A 22,028-nucleotide genomic window follows, 5' to 3' on the forward strand; every position below is an offset into this window, starting at 1 on the left:
TATTGATAGTTTTGAGACAAGACTTTGGTAAGTCTTAAGACAAGACTCACTCAAGACAACCAATAATCTACCTGAGTCTTAAGTTGAGGACTTTGGCTGAGTCTTGACCCTACTTCAAAGAAAAATTATCCAATGAGTGGACAACATGTGTCATTTCTTTTTGAAAAAAAAAATGTGAAGTGGAAAAGTAGGGTTGAAGTGAGTCTGACAGATAATGTATAAAGTGTGAGGTGAATCTAAGGTGGATCTGATGTGGTATAATCTTAAGACTTGGGAGAATCTACTGATAATCTCACCCTAATAGCACATGCGACTCGGATCTAGTCTAGGTTTAAGTCGACTTGGAATCCCCTCAACGCAAAACCCACCCCAACTACACAAACACAAAACCCTCACTCATTTCATTTCTCTCATCAACAATGGCGACAACCCCCATCACTAAAACCCTAACAACCACCCTATCCCTCCGCCCTTCTCTCAAACGCCTCTTCTCCACCGTTCCAACCATCACCCGCTCACCCACACTCAGACCAATCCGATCCGCCCGTCCCACCCTCCTTATCTCCAACTCAACCCGGTCCCTCGCTCCGTTTTCCGCCATCCGATGCCGGGTCAACTGGTCCGGTCCATACTCCACACTCAATAACAACAACTCGGGTGGGTCCAACTTCAGTGACCGCTCGCCTACGGAGTTTGCGCCGACTTTTCCGGGTTGTGATTATGCACATTGGGTTATTGTTATGGATAAAACCGGTGACGAAGACGCGAGCAAACAGCAGATGATTGATGCTTATATTCAAACCCTTTCCAAAGTTGTTGGCAGGTTATCACTCATTTTAATGTAGATAGTTACTTTTATGGAGTTGGTTTGATTGATTAATTTTAGGGTTTCTACCCCTTCGTAATCATTTGTTCGCCTTTCGCCTTTGATTAAAATACTGCTCAGGAAGAATAGATAGGTAAGCATATGATTGGAACGGAGGGATTAATCATCTCTTCCTCACTCACCCACCTACCACCACCAACCACCTTACACCCACCACCAAAAACCGACTACCACGCACCACCACAACCCGACACCAACACCAACCGACCACCACACACATACTTCCCGACCACCACGCCGACCCACCCGACCCGCCAGCTCCCCACACCGCAGTCTCCACCAAACCACGCACCACAAGAGCCATTATGCACCACCATCGCCACTACCCTACGTCCTCCTCCTCCGACCAGATAATTTGTCTTGTTATTGTGGAGGTTTCAGATCTGTTTTTTTTGTGTTCTTTTACATTTACACTTGTATTATTTTACATTTACACTCGTATTTTTTTAAATTTACACTCGTATTTCTATAAAGTTACACTTGTATTTCCTCAAATTTACACTCGTATTTCCTTAAAGATTTACACTCGTATTTCATCAAATTTACCCTCGCATTTTTTTTCTAGATCTAGTTTTTTTTGCTTTATTTTACAAGTTTTTTAATAGATCTACCTTTTTTATGAGGGTCGGTTGGTGGTGGCATTTTTTTTCCAGATCTAGTTTTTTTGCTTTATTTTTCGAGATTGTTAATAGATCTACCTTTTTTATGAGGGTGGGTTGGTTGTGGAGGACGGTGGTGGTGTTTGTCGGACTACATTTACACTCATAAAGGACCAAAGTTACACTCTTAAAGGATCAAAGTTATACTTAAAAGGACCAAAATTACTCTGGCAAAGCACTAGATTTACACTCATAAACCTTTAAATTTACACTCGTATACCTTTAAGTTTACACTTAAAATAATACATTTACACTCGTAAAGCACCACATTTACACTCTTAACATGTTAAGATTATATAAATTCAAATTTTTATATAGAAAATTGCCTAAAAAATCAAATTTACACTCTTAAAATATTACATTTACACTCGTAAAATGTTAATATATGTAAATTCAAAATTTCCTTCATAAAAAATCAAATTTACAGTGTTAAAATATTATATTTACACTCGTAAAACATCAAATTTACACTCGTACAATGTTAAAATTATAAAAATTCAAAATTTCCGTCGCAAAAAATTAAATTTACACTCTTAAAATTTTACATTTACACTCGTAAAACATCAAATTTACACTCCTAAAATGTTAAAATTATATAAATTCAAAATTTCCGTCACAAAAAAATCAAATTTACACTCATAGAATATTACATTTACACTCGTAAGACATCAAAGTTACACTCATAAAATGTTAAAATTATATAAATTCAAAATTTCCGTCACAACCAAAGAAGCTTCGACACTCCAGGTAGGTGTCGAGTGTCGAGTGTCGAGTGTCGACACTTCACCAGACACGACACCTGACACGTCTGGGATACTGAAGAGTACGACACGACTCCCGACACTTTTACAAAGCGATAGTCAGAAGTATTTCAAGGAAGATGGAGAAGAGAGAGCAAGAAAAGATGAAGAAATAACGTGGGGAAAGGTGAAAAGGGTTAAAGAAGAGAGAGAAATGTGGGGAAATGTTAAAATATAAAAGAAGAGAGAGGCAGCAGTGCATATTTAATGGTCTATTAATCTACTAGTATAGATCCCGCGCGAATGCGCGGTTTTCTAGATAAATATATTAGAGAAACAAACAATTAGTAATAATATTAACTTCAATTGAAATTTAATTATAAAATTTACTATTAATAATGTTTAGTATTAAGAGGTAGAAAACATAAGGTTCAACACTTTTAATACTTGTCCCTTTTTATCAAAAAATAACATTTTATGTAATTTTTTTTCATAATAAATCTATATATATTTAAATTTCGTCTATCAAAATTTTATACTTTTGATGGAATTCAGAGTCAAAATTTGTGAAGTTAGACTCCCAGAAAGAGAATGTAAGCTTTGGTTTGAAACTTTGAATGAGGGACAGTAAATGAAATTAAACAGAATGGCCCAATTGTAGATATTACATAATGAAGCCCCATTATAGAGTAATTTTCATTTAGGCGGGAAAATATTGGAGTTCTCTTATTCTTTTAGTATAAGAGGGATTTTATTTCTCTTAAACTCACATGCAATTGAAAACCGAAAAGTTGGACTTTTGAAATAAATGTGTCCTTTCCCATGTAAAAAAATGATATTAATAAACTATATTTACTATTTATTTGTAAACTTTTAATTTCGAAGTGTCGTATAGGTGTCTCTAAAGTCGGTCAAGACACTTGTTTGACCGCATCCCCATGTCACTTAAATTTTAGAATCACGTGTCAGACACTCCGATATGCGTCGGATACGACACTTCTCTGCTGAGTCTGAGTAACACAGGTCACAACAAATCAAATTTACACTCTTAAAATATTACATTTACACTCGTAAAACATTAAAATTGTACAAATTCAATTTTTTGCATACAAAACCGCCATAAAATCTGTCACAAAAAACAAAATTTCCGTCACAAAAAAAAAATCAAAGTTACACTCATAAAACTCATACAACATTACATTTACACTCGTAAAATCTGAAACTTAAAACTGATTAATTAGGGCTAGAGAGAGAAAGAAAATTTAATTAGTGTATAAAAAATTGATTAGTGATAATTTTTTTTTGTTATTTTCAATCTTAACCATCCATCTCAATCCAACCATCCACATTTTTTTCCTTTTCTTTTTAATAGTTCTTAATCATTTTCCTCTCCGTCCATCTGAACCATCCATTGAGTCCATCCAATGGCCTTTAGAGGGACTTAGAGACTCAATGGAAGAGGTGGACTCATTAGATCCTCTCTCTCTCTCTCTCTCTCTCTATATATATATATATATATATATATATATATATATATATATATATATATATAGTGTCAAGTTCTTATGAGTCCACCAAAATGTTTGAGTCCATAAGTCCTCTCTACATCCCTTAGATCTTCCACTAAGGATGGTTGAGATTGAAAGCAAAAAAGTATACTTAACACTAATGAGTTTCCTATACACTAATTAATCCACTTTATCTCTCTAGCTTTAATTATACATTCACTAATGGATTAATTATACAACAAAAAAATTTTTTGAGCATAATTTTTTTTTTTTGACCTGAAACTTTTATACAAATGTTACTACACTTTCACTGTTTTAAAAGTGTAATTCCAACGGAAAAAAGTGTAATTTCAACGAAAAAAATTACGGTTTGACGGATTTTATTTTGAAATTCAACGGAAAAAATTTTGAAGTTTATGAAAAATTTGTTAACATTTTTCCTGTTTCGTTTTTTTTCTTTTTTTTTTCGAGACAATTTTTCGACATTTTAGGATTTTACGAGTGTAATTCTAACAAGAAAAAGTGTAATTTTAAGGAGTGTTTTAATTTTTTGTAATTTTATCACAACTTCTTGTAATTTTAGCATTTTTCGAGTGTTATTTTAACGACAAAAAGTGTTATTTTAGTCAAGGAAAGTGTAATTTCAGTCCAATGAGAGTGTTATTTTAGTCCGGAAAGTATTTTTTAGTCCAGGCAAATGTAATTTCAATCCAATGAGAGTGTAATTTTAGTCCAGAAAAGTGTAATTTTAGTCCAGAAAAGTATAATTTTTCAAATCCCATCGAGAATGTAATTTTAGTCCATTGAGAGTGTAACATTAGTCCAATGAGAATATGAGAATATGACCAAGTCCATTGAGAGTGTAACATTAGTCCAATAGAAAAAGTGTAATTTTAAGAAAAAGTGTAATTCTAACGAGAAAAAGTGTAATTCTAACAACAAAAAGTGTAATTCTAACAAAAAGTGTAATTCTAACAAAAAAAAGTGTAATTCTAACGGAAAAAAGTGTAATTCTAACGAGAGAAAAAAGGTGTAATTCTAACAAAAAGTGTAATTCTAACAGAAAAAAGTGTAATTCTAATTGAAAAAAGTGTAATTTTAAAGAGAAAAAAAGTGTAATTTTAAGGAAGAAAAGTGTAATTTTAACAGAAAAAAATGCAATTCTAACAGAAAAAAGTGTAATTCTAACAACAAAAAGTGTAATTTTAGCCGAAAAAAGTGTAATTCTAACAGAAAAAAGTGTAATTCTAACAACAAAAAGTGTAATTTTAGCCGAAACAAGTGTTATTCTAGCAGAAAAAAGTATAATTTTAACAGAAAAAAGTGTAATTTTAATGGAGAAAAGTGTAATTTTAACAGAAAAAAGTGTAATTCTAACAGAAAAAAGTGTAATTTTAATTGAAATAAGTATAATTTTAATAGAAACAAGCATAAAATGGAGTAAAAATATCGCATGAAAACATTGGAGGCGGGAATTTCAAAATTTGAATTTTGAAATCATTGGAAGCATAATTTTTAGCACACAATAGGTAAATTTAAACAAAATAAATTAAAAAAACGAAATAAAAATATAAATGCGAGATTTTTAGCACACAATGTGTAATTTTTAGCACACAAGACGAATTTAAACAATATGAGATTTTAAAAAATATAAATTAAGACGATATTTGACATATGAAATTTGAAAAAAACTTAACTTTTCAAAGATAGATCTAACTTTATGACATAAAACAAAAACAAAAAAACAAAACAACAAATCTAAAACTTAAAACAAAAACTTAAAAAAATAAAATAAAAACAAAAACAAAAAAGGGAAAGACAAATAACAACAAAGAAGACTAAAATTTCTGAAAAAAACAAAAAACGATTAAAAAAAAAAGAAAAAGACAACACCACCACCAACCACCTCACTCACGACTACCACGGCAGCCCTCAACCCCACGACTACCACCACCTCTACCATGGCAACCCCCACCCCACGACAAAAACACCACCCAACCACAACCCGCCACCAACCTACCACCTACGCAGTACCCTCACCACGTCCTTCCGACCTTCCCGCCAACAATGGTTTCAAACTGAATAAAAAGAGAAAGAAGAAAAGAAGCAACAGAGGAGGAGAGGAGGAGGTGGCCGTCGGGTTTGGTGGGGGGTCAAGTGTGTGGTGTGTTGGTGGAGGAGAGGAGGAGGGACATCGTAAATGGCGAGGAGGAGGTAGGCGTGGGTGAGTTGTTGAGGGTGGTAGGAGGAGATGGTCGTGGGTGAGTGGTCGTGGTGGTGAGTAGGAGGAGATGGTCGTGGGTGAGTGGTCGTGGTTGTTGAGGGTGGTAGGCGTGGGTGAGTGGTCGTGGTGGTGAGTTGTTGTCGGGGATGGTAGGAGGAGAGGCGGCAAGGAAGGAGAGGGTGACGGTGGCAGTGGTGGCGTTCGTCGGGGTGAGAGTCGGTGGGATGGTGGTTGTAGGGGGTGAGGAAGGGATTTTTGAATTTTGATTTTTTTGGGTTTATTTTTGATTTATTGAGTTTTTTTTAGAGAGGGATGAGAGAAATGTGTGAATTGTGTGAGATGAGAGATAATTAGGTGGGAGAATAAATTATATATAGTGAAATTAGTGATAATTAGGGTGGATTAGTTAAGGTAGTGAGAGAGTGGGCTTAATTAGGCATTAATCCCTTGTTTTTTGTCTTCAATCTCAGCCTTCCATAGTGCTCATCCAAGGGCTCTAAGGAGGACTTATGGACTCACACTTAGGAGGGGGACTCATTTGATCTCAATACTATATATATATATATATATATATATATATATATATATATATATACACACAAAAGAACTATATGGAATTCAATGCTTAAATTATCTTGTAAAACCCTCAATTTGCATGATAAGATTTTAATATTTTGTTATCATAACTCCACTGTATAAAAATATTTAAATAGTATTTTGACAATTTAAAATTTGTATGAATAGAAATTTTAGATACATGCAAAAAATAAATAAAAATAATGTATATACATACCCAACTCTTACGTAAATTTACATTTCATCTTTGGGGAGTACACACTCATTGAATTTATATTTTAATAACTCTAATGAAATTATACTCATACGGTGACATTTTTTGCGATAAATTTAAAAATTTTAGTTTTGTAATTTTCCTCAAAATATTTTTAAAATTAACTATATTATTTATTTAATTTAATCTAATAAATAACTTTATTAAATTATTGTTGATGTTGATGCTACATTAATGCTTGTAATTAATAACTAAGTTGTCATTAATAGGTGTATTTAAGGCTGAATATGCCACGTGTCACATCCACAGCTTCCTAACTTGATTTTACACACACATGTATATATATATATATATATATATATATATATATATATATATATATATATATATATATATATATAGATAGATAGAGAGAGAGAGACTCTAAAAATATACTCCCTCCGATCCACACCAAAGGTAACACTTATCTAAAATGGATGATCCACATACCTTATTTGGCCCACAATATTACCAAATTGTCCTTATACCAATTTCATATTTACACAAAATGACATTACATACCCCACATACCATCCCACAATTACACCCACAATTACATGGCCCACCTATTTTTTCCCTTTTTACCCTTACTTTTTCCACCTTTTCTTAAATACTCCATTTTTCCCCATGATGTGGATCGGAGGGAGTATGTGCCTAATTTTGACTATTAAATGTTTTTCTTAAGTATTAGTGATATATTTTAATAAAAATAAGTTTTTTCTCAGGAAACATAATTAAAAGCAAAATTTTCATTTTTTCAAAATTTAAAAATTTTCTTTTTTTACATTTAAAAAAACAATTCTGAACTTTTTTTTTAAATAAAACATAAACTATTTGAGCTTTTGTGGTATGAGAAAATGAATTTCTCATGAGATTTTGGGTGAGGGCTTACTTTCACTTTTTAGCTAACTTAAGGGGCTTAACCACTCCAATCTAAACTTAAGGGGCCTAATCTCACAATAAGCCAAAGTAAAGGGGTCAGATTACCACTTTCGCGTCTTGTGAATGTATTAGGCCTTGACTGAATTAAGTGGGCTTGAAAATTTGAAATTCTCAGTTAAAATTCTCAGTTTTTTTTTTTTGTCTCCTTTAGTCCTTGTTTACCTTAATGCAATACAAGTTCCCTTGAAAATTTTTGCGCCTGTATTACATAATACAAATCTTGGTTCCGCCACTCGTAGTGATTTGTGATATAAAAGACCGTGTTAATCCTCATGTGCTTGCTTGGAGCTTTGCATTGATTTGAGTCATGTATGAGATTTTATTAGTTTCTATCTTCCATTTCGTTCAATTAGACCCACTTGACGTTTTTCAAGGAGAAAAAAAATCAAATGAAATTGAGTAACGTGGAATAATAAAAAGTTTTGAACCGTTTGTTTTCATTTAGGGCTAGTGGTCTAGGTTGGGAAAAGAACGATTTGGATCCCCTCTATTTTCTCTCAATGGTCTAAATTGAATTCCGAGGTGATCTAACGGTCAATAGTTTGATGAAGTGGAGATGGAATAATGATTTGACATTGTTTTAGTAGAGGAAATGGAGAGATAACGAATTGAGGAGACTACAAGAGTACAAGCTTGCAACATGGAGGTGGGAACTTGAAAATGGAGGGAGGGTAGTGGAGGGATGGTAATAGCTATCCACCTCTTTACCATAGGTTACTTTGCCCCCCCAACTGCTGACAAAATCCCCATCACACCTGTTTCTTTGCTTGTTCCCACAATCGTACATGTATTACTTTTAATATGTTACTCTCAATTAGAGATGTTCATAGATGGGGAGACAATGCACTTTCAAAAATTTATTCAGTCTCTTGCCTCATCTTAACCCGCTAGCCTCAAAAATCATTGTTAGGCGTCTCTTGGATTTGGCAACATATGCCCTCAATTCAAGTGCACCTTTATGGTTGCTTGTTTGACTGTTATTGGAGATTTTAGTTCACAAGACTGAACATGATGTGATAACCCTATATATTTGTGTTCTCAAATCTACAGCCTCCGTAAAAGGGAGTAAATTTTTTTCCTACATGTGAGCATATGACTGTTTTGCTTATGTGCTTCTGAATCTTGAATTATAATTTTTGAATTCATCTGTGGATGTTTGCTTTCTCGTCTGTCCATTGCTGTTTGTTGTTATTTAGCGACATACGAGTCTACGACAATATGTTTCCTTAACCTGCTTTATAAATTTCAATTTGATTGATTACATTGTGTATATGAATGAATCAGTAGGGAAGAGGCGATTAAGAAGATTTACAAGGTCTCCTGTGAGGGATACTTTGGGTTCGGTTGTGAAGTTGATGAAGAGACTGCAAAAAAGATGGAAGGTAATGTGGCTTTCTATGTTGGCTTGTTTATGCCGCTCTGTTTAGTTATATACTAGTTATGCATTTATTCATCTGGAAGTTGGTTTGCATGTAGGTTTGCCGGGTGTTTTTTGCGTTCTTCCGGATTCCTATGCTGACCCTGAGTACAATGACTATGGAGGTAAACATATTGTATTCCATCCATATATATATGGATAATTTCGTTTTTCATGGAATCCTTCCTAAGAAAAACAAAATAATGCATATAAATGATACTTTTGATGATAAACTTAAATACTAAAGAATTGTATTTACCAAACCTGATAGATATTATCCTATTTTACCATTTGATTTTAGTGATTAAGAGAGTTTACTTGAGAATATTTTCACAATATATACAATAGTTGTTACTTTAGAAAGATGATAATAGAAAATAGTTGTAAATTAAATTTGATAAAACACTACATATATTTGGAGGGAGGAATTTATATTCGTATTAGTAGACCACCAAATTGGTGTAATGCAACTCACTACTAGTTTGTACATACATTTTAGACACTAAAATGTGCTATCCATCTTATTCTCTGCAGCGGACCTGTTTGTTAATGGTGAAATCGTCCAGAGATCTCCAGAAAGGCAAAGGAGAGTTAAGCCACTTGCTCGAAGTCATGGTTTTTTTGGTGCTTCTCGAAGTCATGGTGATAGGCCAAGATATGGTGATACAAGTCGTTATAAGATGAGGGAAAACATGAGGTGATCTCGAGTGGACTGTGGCTATCGAATTGGCTTATGTAAGAAAGTTGAATTGAACTAGCTTGTAACCCGCCTGCATTGAATTCGTATTGTTCTCACTTTTTTGCTTAGTTTTTTGTTTTTCTTTTGGTTCTTTGCTTTACAAGTGAATGTTTGAAGTTTGGAACTTATCCCTCAATTTAATACATTTTGCCAACGTATAATAATTGTTGGGTGGTGCTCATTCATGGACGAGTTTTACTTTTTTATGGACGGAAATGACCATTTTGCCCCTCTTATTTCATTCCCCCAATTTTTCAATTTTCTCTCTCTATATTCGACTCTCCTTAATTCACCATCCACGACCGTCAATGGATCCGGTCAAGCACCACCGACAGCTGCACCGTCAAAGGCTAGTTCGTCATCTTCTATTCTAAGAATCAGAAAATGCATTTGTATCAAAAAGAAATGCAGTTTTGACAGTGCAATGGTACAAAGTAACGTGCCTACTCATTACTCAGACGCAAAGATATTCCTTTACTATCAAAGGATTCATGTCATAGCATTTGATTGGTTAGGTAATCTTTTTCTGAATTCAACTAAAAATCTCCGCTTCCATGTAATTTCAACCAATAACGATAACGGTTTAAACAAACTCTAACTTAATTAGAGTAAATCAATTTCTTAATATAATTAATAAAATTAAGAATTAGACTTATTACTCGATCGATACAAGAATTACATCCTTAATTGTGTAATTTGACGGATTTGATTAATTTTGTAGAATTTAATTAATTTTGTGAGGGAGAGAATTAGAGAAGAGAGAGTTAGGAGAATTAGGCAAAGGACATAGTATGGAAAAATAATGAAAAAAAGTTCACGAATAAGTAAAACCCGTACATGAATGAACAACTATGTAATTGTTACATGCTCTCGCATTTTGGTATAAATCCTTCCTAGTAGCCAATACAAACCTGGTAGAGGATATGACTCGCGCATTTTGGTATCAAACCTTCCTAAAAAATGGCAAACGGAGCTAAATTGACAAATGGGGGGTTTTAAAATCACATTAGTACTAGTTTTAAACCTGTGCAAAATTGCACGGGTATGTATTTGGGCTAGTATTAATGTTTTTGGATGTATATTTGTTTTTGCATTTCTATTGTACTTATCTAGTTGGTCTAAATCTACGATTTACATAATTTATGTTTAAATTTGTTACAAACACGTGTTCACATACACTGGTTTATAAGGAAATAACGTAATTTACTCTTGTAAATAAAAATTGCATACATAAAAAACTTTACATCCGCATAAAAGAAATATAATCTAATATAATCAACTTTAACATATGTATATAATTCATTTGCGTTTTATGTTCGATCGCGTATATAAATGTTATTTCTTCTTGAAATTATGTAATTTTATTATTATGTAATTTTGTTTTAAAAATTATGTACTCCGTAATTCAATTTCATTTACTCGCATTTGTAATTCATTCTGTGTATATGTTATAAATTTTATTTACATGGAATGTATAAAACTATTTCATAATATTAATTCATAGAATTTTTTCATAATATTATTTCATAGAATTTGTTGTAAGACGGAATTTATCGCATGTTTGAAAAGACGGAAATCTGAAGAAATAAATACATTGCACACTCACGGGTCCCACCATAACATGAATTTCCAAAAAAAAAAAACTGCATTAGTGACGTGGCGCGCTAAGGATTGAGTATTGTCTTTTGTATTAATATAGATAAGATTTTGGTGTAGTAACTACTAGTACAGTTAGTCTTGCTGAAGACGGGTCGGAGCAAGTGACGGGTAATGCCACTCACAAAACGGATAGAAACGACAAGGTGGGGGCACCCCCATGTACTTCCCTCTCTACTCTATTTGGGTCATTTGTGAGAGAAAATGGTATCCGTCACTCCAAAGTGACGGCTACGTACCGTCTTCAATGAGATTTTGTGTAACTAGTAAGCGAGCAACGACTCCTTCCCTGCGAACCTTAACCGAACGTTTTCCATAATAAAGTTAACGGTTCGGTTCAAAGAACCACTTTGTCGAAACGGTTCGGTTAATCAAATCTTAAGGACGGTTTTTCGATTTTGCGGTTCGGTTTATTTTGAACACCCCTACCTACTAGCTTACTTTTGTCCTATGAAGTTTTAAGCTACAAAATTTTTGAGCTAACAATTCATTCCAATGGTTTGGCTTAATTTTTCACTAGCTAAACTGGACCCACATTTTAAGATACTAACTTTTTATTGGTTGTTTCCATGTGGTAGGTCCATTTAATCAAATTCAAGCAACTAGCTTAATGAAACTAGTAGCTTAAACAAAGTTAATCTATAAGAGCAACTCCAATGGCAAACTACAAAATCGTGTAGTTTGCCTTACCCCAACAATTTTCTAAGGAACATTTAAAAAAAAAAAAAAAAAAAAAAAAAAAAAAAAATTCTAAGCAACAATGCTTTCAAGCTACAAAACCCCTCCAGTGGCAAACTACAATAAATTTAGCTTACAATGTCCCACATAACATGCAATATTGTAATAATATAAATTATTTTATTGTTTTATAATTACTTCTTTAGCTACGTAGCTTGACAAAGCTACATCAGCTTACAAACAATAAACTATTTTTATACTCCAATGATGAGCAACATGCTTGATAAATTATAATAATTGCATGCAAATCCTTATATGAAATCATTGAAGTTTCTCTAAGAACATTTCCAATGGCTTGGCTACTAGCTTGCATAAGCCAAACCATTGGACTTGCTCTTACTTTGCTATCACATGGACCTTTTAATTAGCTTAATTAGCTTATTTATCCTTTTTCTATATAAAATATATTAATGGGCCCACTAAAAAGAAGCCAAACCCTTGGTGTGCTGAAGAAGCAAAATAATATACTCTTGCAAACAGAGGAAGCGGTTACACTATAATGTCAGATCTAACAAAAAGGATTGATAAAAGCCCTCACGGAAGTTTGGGCACAAGCTGAGCATAGGTGTTACACAAGACATGCATATTGTAACTTTAGAGAGGTCTTTGGAGGAGGCAAGGAATACATAATAGCTTTTTGGAAGATCGCTAAAAGCACCATTGAAAATGAATTTGTCGAGAGAATCGCATATATGAATAAGATTTCTACTAAAGCTGGTGAAGATATTCGTAAGAGATATTATAAGAAATGGTGCAGAGCATTCTTCACACCACAGTCTCAATGTGATAATGTCGACAATAATATGTCCGAAATTTTCAATGCGTACATTCTTAAATCAAGACACAAGCCTGCTATAACTATGCTCGAGGATATTAGAGAAAGTTTGATGGAGAGAATGCATAAGAAGAGAGACTTTATTGCTAGCAAAAATGTTGCAATTTGTCCAAGAATTCAAGAAAGACTGGAGAGGTCAAAGTTCAATGCAAGAGGATGGTTTGCGTTTTGGGATGGAAACTTCTGTTTTGGTGTCAGGGAAGGTGCAACACCAAAAAATACGTCGTCAATTTGTCAAATATGACATGTAGCTGTAATGTATGGCATATCAGTGGTGTGCCGTGTCACCATGCAGTAGTAGTTATTTGGAAAAAAAGGTCATCAACCAGAAGAATTATGTAGCTGATTGTTATAGGAGAGCTACATATCTAAAGGCGTATGACCACTGCTTAGAACCTTTGAATGGCCTCCAAGAATGGCCTCAATCCGAAACTGAACCTATATTGCCTCCTCCCTTGAAGAAGTTAAAAGCTTGCAAGCCAACAACTAAAAGAAGAAAACAAGCTAGCGAGGTTGCCAATAATACTTGAATGAGTAGGGTTGGAGATAGTATGAAATGTAGTAAATGTGGTGGTCAGGGACACAATAAAAGAGGATGCCCAGCAGGTTGAATCTGTTACATCGCTTCCACATACTACATCTACTTTACCTTCATCCGCTTTGAGCAACTTAGCTACAAAGTTGCAAAATAACAAGAGAAGGCATTATACAGCACCAAACAAACACTCTCAAACCAGAAGCAATTCTAATTGTCATGTTAGTCTCTCTCCCTTTTATTCCAGTTTCCCCTTTAGGAACTTAACTATGTTATTTTTTTTTAACTTTTTATTTTTTTGTTGCATTAGACGATGTCATCTGTACCACAAAGGGTGGCTATATATACAGATTATGAAGGGGAACAAACTATTCAGTCAGTTTTGACGTTACATGAAAATGCTCCTCGTCTACCTTCCGGAACTAAAACTACTAATTCAAGCGTCATTCCATAATTCATAGATGCAGGTGGCAAGCATACGATAACAAGGCAACCTTTACACGTTCAAAATTATTTCTCAACAAAAATGATTTGAATATCCAATACAAATAAGCTATTCAAATTTTTTGCTTGATTAATAACAACATTGATCACTAAATTTTGTTTTTACATGTTCTTTTTTCAGAAATTTTCTCAGAAGAAAAAAATCAAGAGGTTCTGCTCATTCAAATTTTAAACATAAAAGCCACCCGTGACGAGATTTGTACACAAAATAAAAGTTAGCCGTGACTGCAGGTATATATTCAAGTGTCTCTTTTTGTCACGAAGAAACTCCAATATTCAAGTATCTCTTTTTGTCACGAAGAAACTCCAATTACTGAATATTTTGCTGTAACGGATTTTAAGTACCAGATTTGATGACAGATTGACATGTATTTAGTTACAAAATATGTCATCAGTTTTTTGGATCTTATGATTTTATATGAGGTCTTAGAAGAAATATGTAGCAGCAATCTTATTTGAAGATTCATTAGGTTTGTACTTCTTCCATTCAACTCCACTCTACCTATTTCACTTTTGTACACTATTTACAATTGTATATTCAATTTCGATTTTCTCTCGATACGTAAGTGGAAATATATTCATGTGAGATCTTGTTTGATTCGTCTTTACGAGTACATTAAAAATATCTAACTTTTATAATTTTTGCAAATACGTAGCTAACGATTTTTAGCGCGTAAAACACGCCTTGACAAACGTGAAAAAAAAAAAGTGGTAGAGTGGAGTTGAATGGAGGAAGTATTATTTATTTATTTTTCTATTGTTGAGTATAAAAGTCAACGGAGAGAGTAACGGATTAGTGTAGAGGTCCTTAACGCTAAACGGAATAAGTTCGGGTCTTTTATCGCAAAAAAAAAGAAGTAAAGTATAGGTCCTGATTATGCTGTTAACTCTTCAGCCGTGTGAACCTTGAAGATAGCAACTCAATTATGCTACAAGTTTCAATAGAAAGAAACAGTACTCAAGTTACCTAAGAAGCTTCCAACCAATGGCGATTCTAAAATTTTAGTAGTGGATGTGTGGATTTCAACAATTTTTTCATCGTTGAATATATACCCGTAATTTATAATTGACGATAAAAAAAAATGTTACTCTTCCCAAAATAAGACAATAGAAAAGTTGAAAAATATAGTTCTTTTTCAAATATAACAAAATGGGTTTTGTTTGTCTTCCGCAATTGAAAACTATAAAATTTGATTCAGAATACCATGAATTGGAGCTAGACCTTGAGTTTCAGATTAACATTTATACGAGTGTAATCGTAAAATAAGCTTTGGCTTTCAACCTATGGCAAGGTAAGAGGAGATATGTTAACATGACATTCCTCTACCTTACTTAAATGCGGAGGCTGTTTTCAAATATAATGCTAATTACAACTATATTTGCAAAATGGTGCATGAATCGGATTTTTTTTATTTTATTTTTATAATAGTACAATGTCAAAACTTTGTTCCACCTTCAATGGACTTTGTCTCTATCAAGAAACAGAATGGTATTCCCTAAAAAATTTCTTGCACTTGCAATAGCATATCCGACACTTCTTTGGATGGACTGGTAATCAAACCTCTTATGCTTGAATTGCATTGTCACTGCACCTGAGATTACATGACATCGTGTGCAGCAGCTTATTTCCACCCCGTAAGCATACACATCTCACTAAAATCCTCTCTACCCCTCCCCCCCCCCTCCACCCACACACACAAAAAAAAAAACCTATCCTCTCTTTTCTTTGTACCGCCGTCGCTGCCATCCTTCCATACCCTATCCCATATCTCATCGCCTTTCACCGGAGATGAGGCTATCAGGCTTTGATTGCGCTCATCTCCGGCGAACCATTATTTCTGTTTTTGATTAATTCATTATATACCAATTTCCCCCTTTTTCTCGATGAGATTGAATCGTTATTTCGTCCTCCCTTCTATAATCAAGGCTGTGGTATTCGATGTGGTGCTTGTTGGCTGTGGTCATTGCTTTTTCCGTCTCATTTATTCCCGTATGAGTCGTCGATCTCCGAGTTGGTTAGTTTGTGTTGTTGGTCGTTTTATAGGTGATTTTGCATGCATCTGAATCGGTGAAGTTCTCGTCCCTTCATTCCCTTGTCTTGTCGCCGTGGTTCTTCTGTCTATTCCAGAGGTGATTCCCCCACCTCTGGTTTGGTTTTCTTGTTATTGGTCTTGTCTGTATGTGTCGATGAGTATAGCTCATCCAGTTACTGCGCTGTTGTTCTATGTGGTCGTGTTTTGGGTCAGATTTTATGATCCCCTCTTTCCCCCCCATCAATCAGTCCCCTTTTCTTTTTCACTAGTGTCTGTCAGAAGCTTCCTTTAGTTTCGTTTGGTTGCTTGTACGACAATGGTCCTGGGAGGTGTCGTTTGGTGAATCGGGTGTCTTTTTTCAGTCTTGCGTGTCCTCTTAAGTGACGGGTCTTATACCCCTTGTCTGTCGTCCTATTCCTTCTTGGTCTTGATTGACTTCTTTGGGTTTGTTGGTTTCTTTGGGTTCGGTTAGGCTTTGACTATTGGTCCTCTTTTCTGTTCATTTGGTTGCGTCTTATGCAGCTCTTGCTATCCCTTGTTATAGTTGGTTGGAATACTTCTGTTTTGTCTTGGTTAAAATTGGTATTCTGGTTAATCAGTACCGTAACATTGCATTTGATGTTATGAGTATCTTAAGATTGTTTTTTCTAGTGGATAATATGTTAAGGAAACGGAGCTAGCGGCGTTTATGGATGGTATTCGATAGTGTATGGAGTTATGGCCGAGAGGCTATAATGTAGTTGATACGATATCGTGAGCCGTGTTGTGGAGGTGAGCATAGGTGGTGGAGTTGGTGTTAAGAGTTCATGTTTTATAGGTTGGGGTTTTGTTTTGAGTTCTTAGTTGCGTTATTGTGTCTTGATCGAGTTAGTATGTTTGTTTTGAGTATGGGTTGAACTTCGGGGATGAAGTTCTTTTTAAGGAGGGAAGACTGTAATACTACGGTCTTCTATGTCTATGGGTACTCTATCGAATAGGGCTTACTCTGTCGAGTAAGTAAGTTTGGTTTACGAAACAGTATTCTGCTGAAGGGTACTCGATCGAGTAAGTTGGGGACTCGATCGAGTAAGTTACTTACTCGATCGAGTAAGTTATTTTTGCGGGTTGTTTTAGTTGGGTTTTGTTAGTAACGCGTGATTGATATATTAAGCTTTCCGTCACTTTCTTCATCATTTCTATCTTTTATAAAAACTTTTCAAAAGAGAAAAGAAGTTATGTTGTCTACGTTCGTCGCATTACCATCAAATCCCAAGGGCTAAGGTTGTCGGATCATCACGTTCTTTACGCCGTTGAGTTCGTCGTGTCGAGGGTAAGATTCTTGTATAGTTTTTTTTTTTTTTTAGTATTTCCTTGATTTTGTTTAAAACCCTAATTGGGAAGATTGGGGGTTTTGGGAGTATTATGTGATTAGATGGTGTGGACAGCGGGGGCCCACGGGGGCGCTTGGGAAAGAGGAGAACAAGCGTTTGCATTTTTGTTGGAGTCGCCACCAATTTTTATGGGAAATTGGAACCGTTCGAATACCTCGTGTCATGTCAAGACACAAAGTAGAGACATGAACACTAAGCAATCGTTACCCTTAGCATTCTATGTCTAGAATGACTCTCGTGGATGCCAATGAACACGGATGTTCACAGAGATCTGGAGTAAGGGGTGAGGGTACGTATTAGGAAGCTCTTTTGATCGAACACCTAATCCCGCCCGCCTCGATAGCGGCCTCTACTAATGATTAGGGAAGTTATTTATACTTGATATATCATCGATTGTAATGCATGCAATGCAACATCCATTAGATTAATCCTAGCATGTAAGAGTTAATACTAAGTCGGTTGACACGTAATGTAACATACAATTGGGTCGAAGTGGGATTTAATGCTCAATTACATGTGAAAACATTCAAGCAATAAAAGAAATACAATAATTATAAACTACAATAATGAAAATTACAATAATTACAATTACAATAATTACATTGGATTAGGTGATTTATGTCGAAAATACCTTTAAAATGGATAATTTGAGAAAAAGAACAAAAGAATAAAAGAGTGAATTAACGAACGAATCAGCGTGATAAATACGAATAATAGTTAGTTAATATGTAAACTAATTAAACTAAGTCAAGGCAGAAACGGAGTTCAGGGACAGAATTCAACCGAATAAAGCAGCAGAGAGTCGTCTTTTGGAATAGGCGCGCGGTTTCGATTTGCGTCTGTTCTCTCAATTCTGGTCGGAGCTGAAGCGGAATTGCGTGTTGTTAATACTTCGTCAGTAGATTTAAAGATTGATTAGATTTATTTACTCGGATAGAAGTGATTTAAAAGGTTATTTACATGCGATTAAGATCATAAAAGCAATAAACATGGATGAAACGGAATTAAGACGGATTAATTACATGGATGAACGATATTAATTACAAACTAAACAAATTAATTAGGCTTAATACGACGAGTTAAAGGCGAATATACAATGAATATGATAACAGACAGATGAAAATATATCAAAGATCGAATTCCAGAAACTCAATATGAACAAATTGAATTTCTATAACCCGGATTTGAATTTAATGACGAAAACCGCTAATATGAGATTATAAGGGATTTAAGTCGGAATTAATGAACTAAACATGTGAATGAATGATAAATAATATACATGAAATTATTAGACTATTGTATCGAAGAATGAATGAGAAACAATCGAAACAAATAAAAGATGAACGAATTACAGAGGACGAAGGAAGAAGAAAATAAGCAGGAACTGCGGCAGCCTCACGAAGAGGCGCAGCAGTTGCTGCGTCTTTTCTCGACGTCTGTCTACTGGAAATCCGTAAAAAAGAGGTTTTTCAACAAGGTTTTGTAAATCGGTTTTAAGAGGTATTTTCGACATAAACCTTACAATTGTGATACAATAAGTAAAATACAATAAATAAAAGAGAGATTTACACCCTCAGACTTACATGTTGACGAAACGAGATGAACTAAGATATCGATTAGTGATGCTCGACGCGAATGTAAAGAAAGTGCCCTCGTAAGAGGAAAACGAACAGAATAATTAAGTTGATTGATTGTGTAGTTGGTCAAATTGGTCGGTCATGCAAACGAGGCTGGTACTCAGAAGGATCCGAGCTTACGTGGTTGAAAGATCAAGCACGTAGGCGCCAAAAAGTAAGAACAAAAGTCTAGAATGCAAAGGGAGAAGAGAAGGGCGGACACTCGCGTGAGAAATATGAGGAACGAAAGTCCCTATTTATACTAATCACGGAATTAGGGTTTAGGAAAGGAGAGAAAGATCCGGAAACAACCGACTTAGGTTAAACACGGAAACTTGGACAAAAAGAAAGCCTTGAGGAAAAGGCGCAGCAGGTGCTGCGTCCCTTGGAAGAGGCGCAAAGACTTGTCGTCGCGTCCTTTCCTCGGGTTCCTCCTGCGCAAGAAAGCGCGTTTGACAGCCTGTCGTATTTTAGGCATAACTTTCTCTACAAGACTCGGATTAAGGTGATTTTGGTGGCGTTGGAAAGCTAAGAAAGAGATCTAGAACTTTCTGTGAAATATGCCTGACCCAAAAAAGTCGTTATCACCTCGTAAAATGGGCCTAAAGGTCGGGTTGTCATTTTAACTAAATGAAATGCACATTTTGTAATGTAAACTTTTAGTTTAGCCTAATGAAGTGACATGAGACTCAAAATGAGATATAATCTCAACATTTTATGACATCCTAACCTTAGGTAGACAAGCACGTCGCTTTGACTCGGGTTTTGACGGTTTATAGAAATGAAGACGGTTTTTGACCCAGACTCCAAATGTACTCTAATTACTGCCAAAACGACCGTAATGACACCTAGATGACGACCATGAGGTAGGCACAAGTATTTGAGCGATCACTTGATGATAAACTTACGAACTGTCACAAATCGTTCCGCGTACCAAACATGCGGCCCAATCATCACCGGGTGGTTTGCGGGAGGTGCAGAAATGAGGTGTCTACAGATGGTAATTGTATGCATATGTGTTATAGGAGGAGGATTCGTTGAGGAACGTTATTGATTAGCTGTGTGACGGTCTGTGATTGCTATTTCCAGGTAGGATTTCCCTACTCAGTATTGATTACATGGTTTGTGGTGATTGATTGGTCTTGTTATAGATCGTATTGGCATTGGATTCTGAATTGGTGATTGTTGGTAGTATAATGTGATTATCGTATAACTGTCTGTGGTTTGCGAGGTACGTCCTCGGCTGAGTGGAGTAACTTGCAGGAGTGGCTTCACGCCCTTGATTCGCCTTCTGTGGAACCCGCCACAGAAGGGATGTGCACATTAAGGAACATGGGTTTATCGCTCGGATAAAATGAGCGGGTCTTAGGTGGGAACGGCTGTAGTCCCCCCACTGGCGGTGTGAAAAACTTGTTGCGATGAGTATTCTGGCAGGACTACACACTTGTGTGGTGATGTGATGGAGTTTAGGTTGATTGAATTGGTTGTGGTATTGTTTTATTGCAGATGTTTGTTTTGTGTAATCAGTACTGACCCCATTTAAATGTTTTAAAAACTATGCCGATCCATTCGGGAGTGGTGAGCAGTTGTCTAGCAGGTATACTATGGATGCACGCGGGATTAGATGGGGATGGAGTTGCCATGAGTCTGATAGTAGTCTTCCGCTGTGTTGTGTTTATACTTTTGTTACTTCAGTTGTTGTTTGGTTGTATAACAATTGTACTTTACTTTACAGTTGGTTTTGTTATGTAATCACTTAAACTTATTTATTAAAGTACGTTCTTTTATGGTCTATTTGATATAAATTTCCTCAGATAACCAAGATGGTAGCATTTTCATGTTTTAAGTGGTCCCGGTAAGGCACTTGGAGTGTGGGGGTGTTACAAAGTTGCATCAGAGCGACGATTTTGGAACCTGTAACTAATGAACCTAATGAATCTAAAGAGTCAAAATATAATGAACCCGGGTAGGAGTTGTTAGGAGCTAATGCAAAGACTTGGAAGACGTCCTAAGTTACGAACTCGCCCTATAACTTTAAACCGTCACTATGGGGTGTCATGGGATCGCTATGTGTTTACTAATGTTCTATTGCGTATGTTGGATGATGTGTTGTATAAAAATGTTGGAAAATGATTGTGGTGGAATGGGGAATGTGGTAAATGATAAAGTGTTGTGAATAAGCATGTTGCATGATAGTTGGTTTACAATGTTGTTTGGAATTGTTGGAAAAGTATATGAGAATGATGAATGATGTGGTGGAAAAGTGAAGTAGTTCATATATGATAATATGTGATGAATAATGATTTTGCAGGATGGATGATTTACAATGTGGCTATACTAGTAACATGTGATTAAGGGATGTGATATAATTATACATAATTTTATTTGCGTAAAGTTATATAATAAGTTCATATACTTGTCTACTGTTGTATCATATGCACTTGTTAGATGAAGAATGTGGTTGAAATGGATGAATTGATTGGAAAAGATGAAGTGGCAATTGCACGAGAATATGAATTTCGTGATTATGAATATGTTTAGGTGACGAAGTGGATTTGTAATATTGTTGTATCAGTTACATGGAAATAGGATTTGTAATGTATGAGTTTGTTTTGTGTTACGAAAGGTTATAAAGTTAAAGCATGCGGGTAGTACATGATTGATAAGTTGAATTTTATATGAGCATGATAGATGTTATTGTTTGGCTTTTGGTAAGTAGTAACATGTGGTTAGAGATAGTGGTTCTACAAGTATCAAGTCGCTTTTGTTCACCTTGTTGACGTTTAAGTTGTTTGAA

The 22,028-nt window shown here is 35.1% G+C and overlaps 1 protein-coding gene across 2 annotated transcripts; it reads left to right on the forward strand.

Annotated features, from left to right (window-relative positions):
• Nucleotides 1-369: 369 nt before the first annotated feature.
• On the forward strand, nucleotides 370-10,133 carry LOC141659011 (multiple organellar RNA editing factor 2, chloroplastic-like). Of its 2 annotated transcripts, none has more exons than XM_074465710.1 (4): nucleotides 370-823; nucleotides 9,073-9,170; nucleotides 9,265-9,330; nucleotides 9,740-10,133. In XM_074465710.1, exons 1-4 carry the CDS (start codon nucleotides 420-422, stop codon nucleotides 9,904-9,906), a joined length of 735 nt encoding a protein of 244 aa, XP_074321811.1. In that variant the 5' UTR covers nucleotides 370-419; the 3' UTR covers nucleotides 9,907-10,133. The 2 variants fall into 2 exon arrangements, with proteins under 2 accessions (XP_074321811.1, XP_074321812.1); XM_074465711.1 differs by having other exon boundaries at nucleotides 9,076-9,170.
• The last annotated feature ends 11,895 nt before the right edge of the window (nucleotides 10,134-22,028 follow it).

The sequence above is a fragment of the Silene latifolia genome, chromosome 6 (assembly GCF_048544455.1).
Source record: "Silene latifolia isolate original U9 population chromosome 6, ASM4854445v1, whole genome shotgun sequence".
In the NCBI taxonomy this organism is placed as follows: Eukaryota; Viridiplantae; Streptophyta; class Magnoliopsida; order Caryophyllales; family Caryophyllaceae; genus Silene; species Silene latifolia.

Bases quoted from the DNA above. Each gene is read 5' to 3' on its own strand.
- LOC141659011 (XM_074465710.1), top strand. From the start codon at position 420: ATGGCGACAACCCCCATCACTAAAACCCTAACAACCACCCTATCCCTC. The intron at 824-9,072 runs GTTATCACTCAT...TGAATGAATCAG, and splicing joins CTTTCCAAAGTTGTTGGCAG to TAGGGAAGAGGCGATTAAGA. The intron at 9,171-9,264 runs GTAATGTGGCTT...GTTTGCATGTAG, and splicing joins GACTGCAAAAAAGATGGAAG to GTTTGCCGGGTGTTTTTTGC.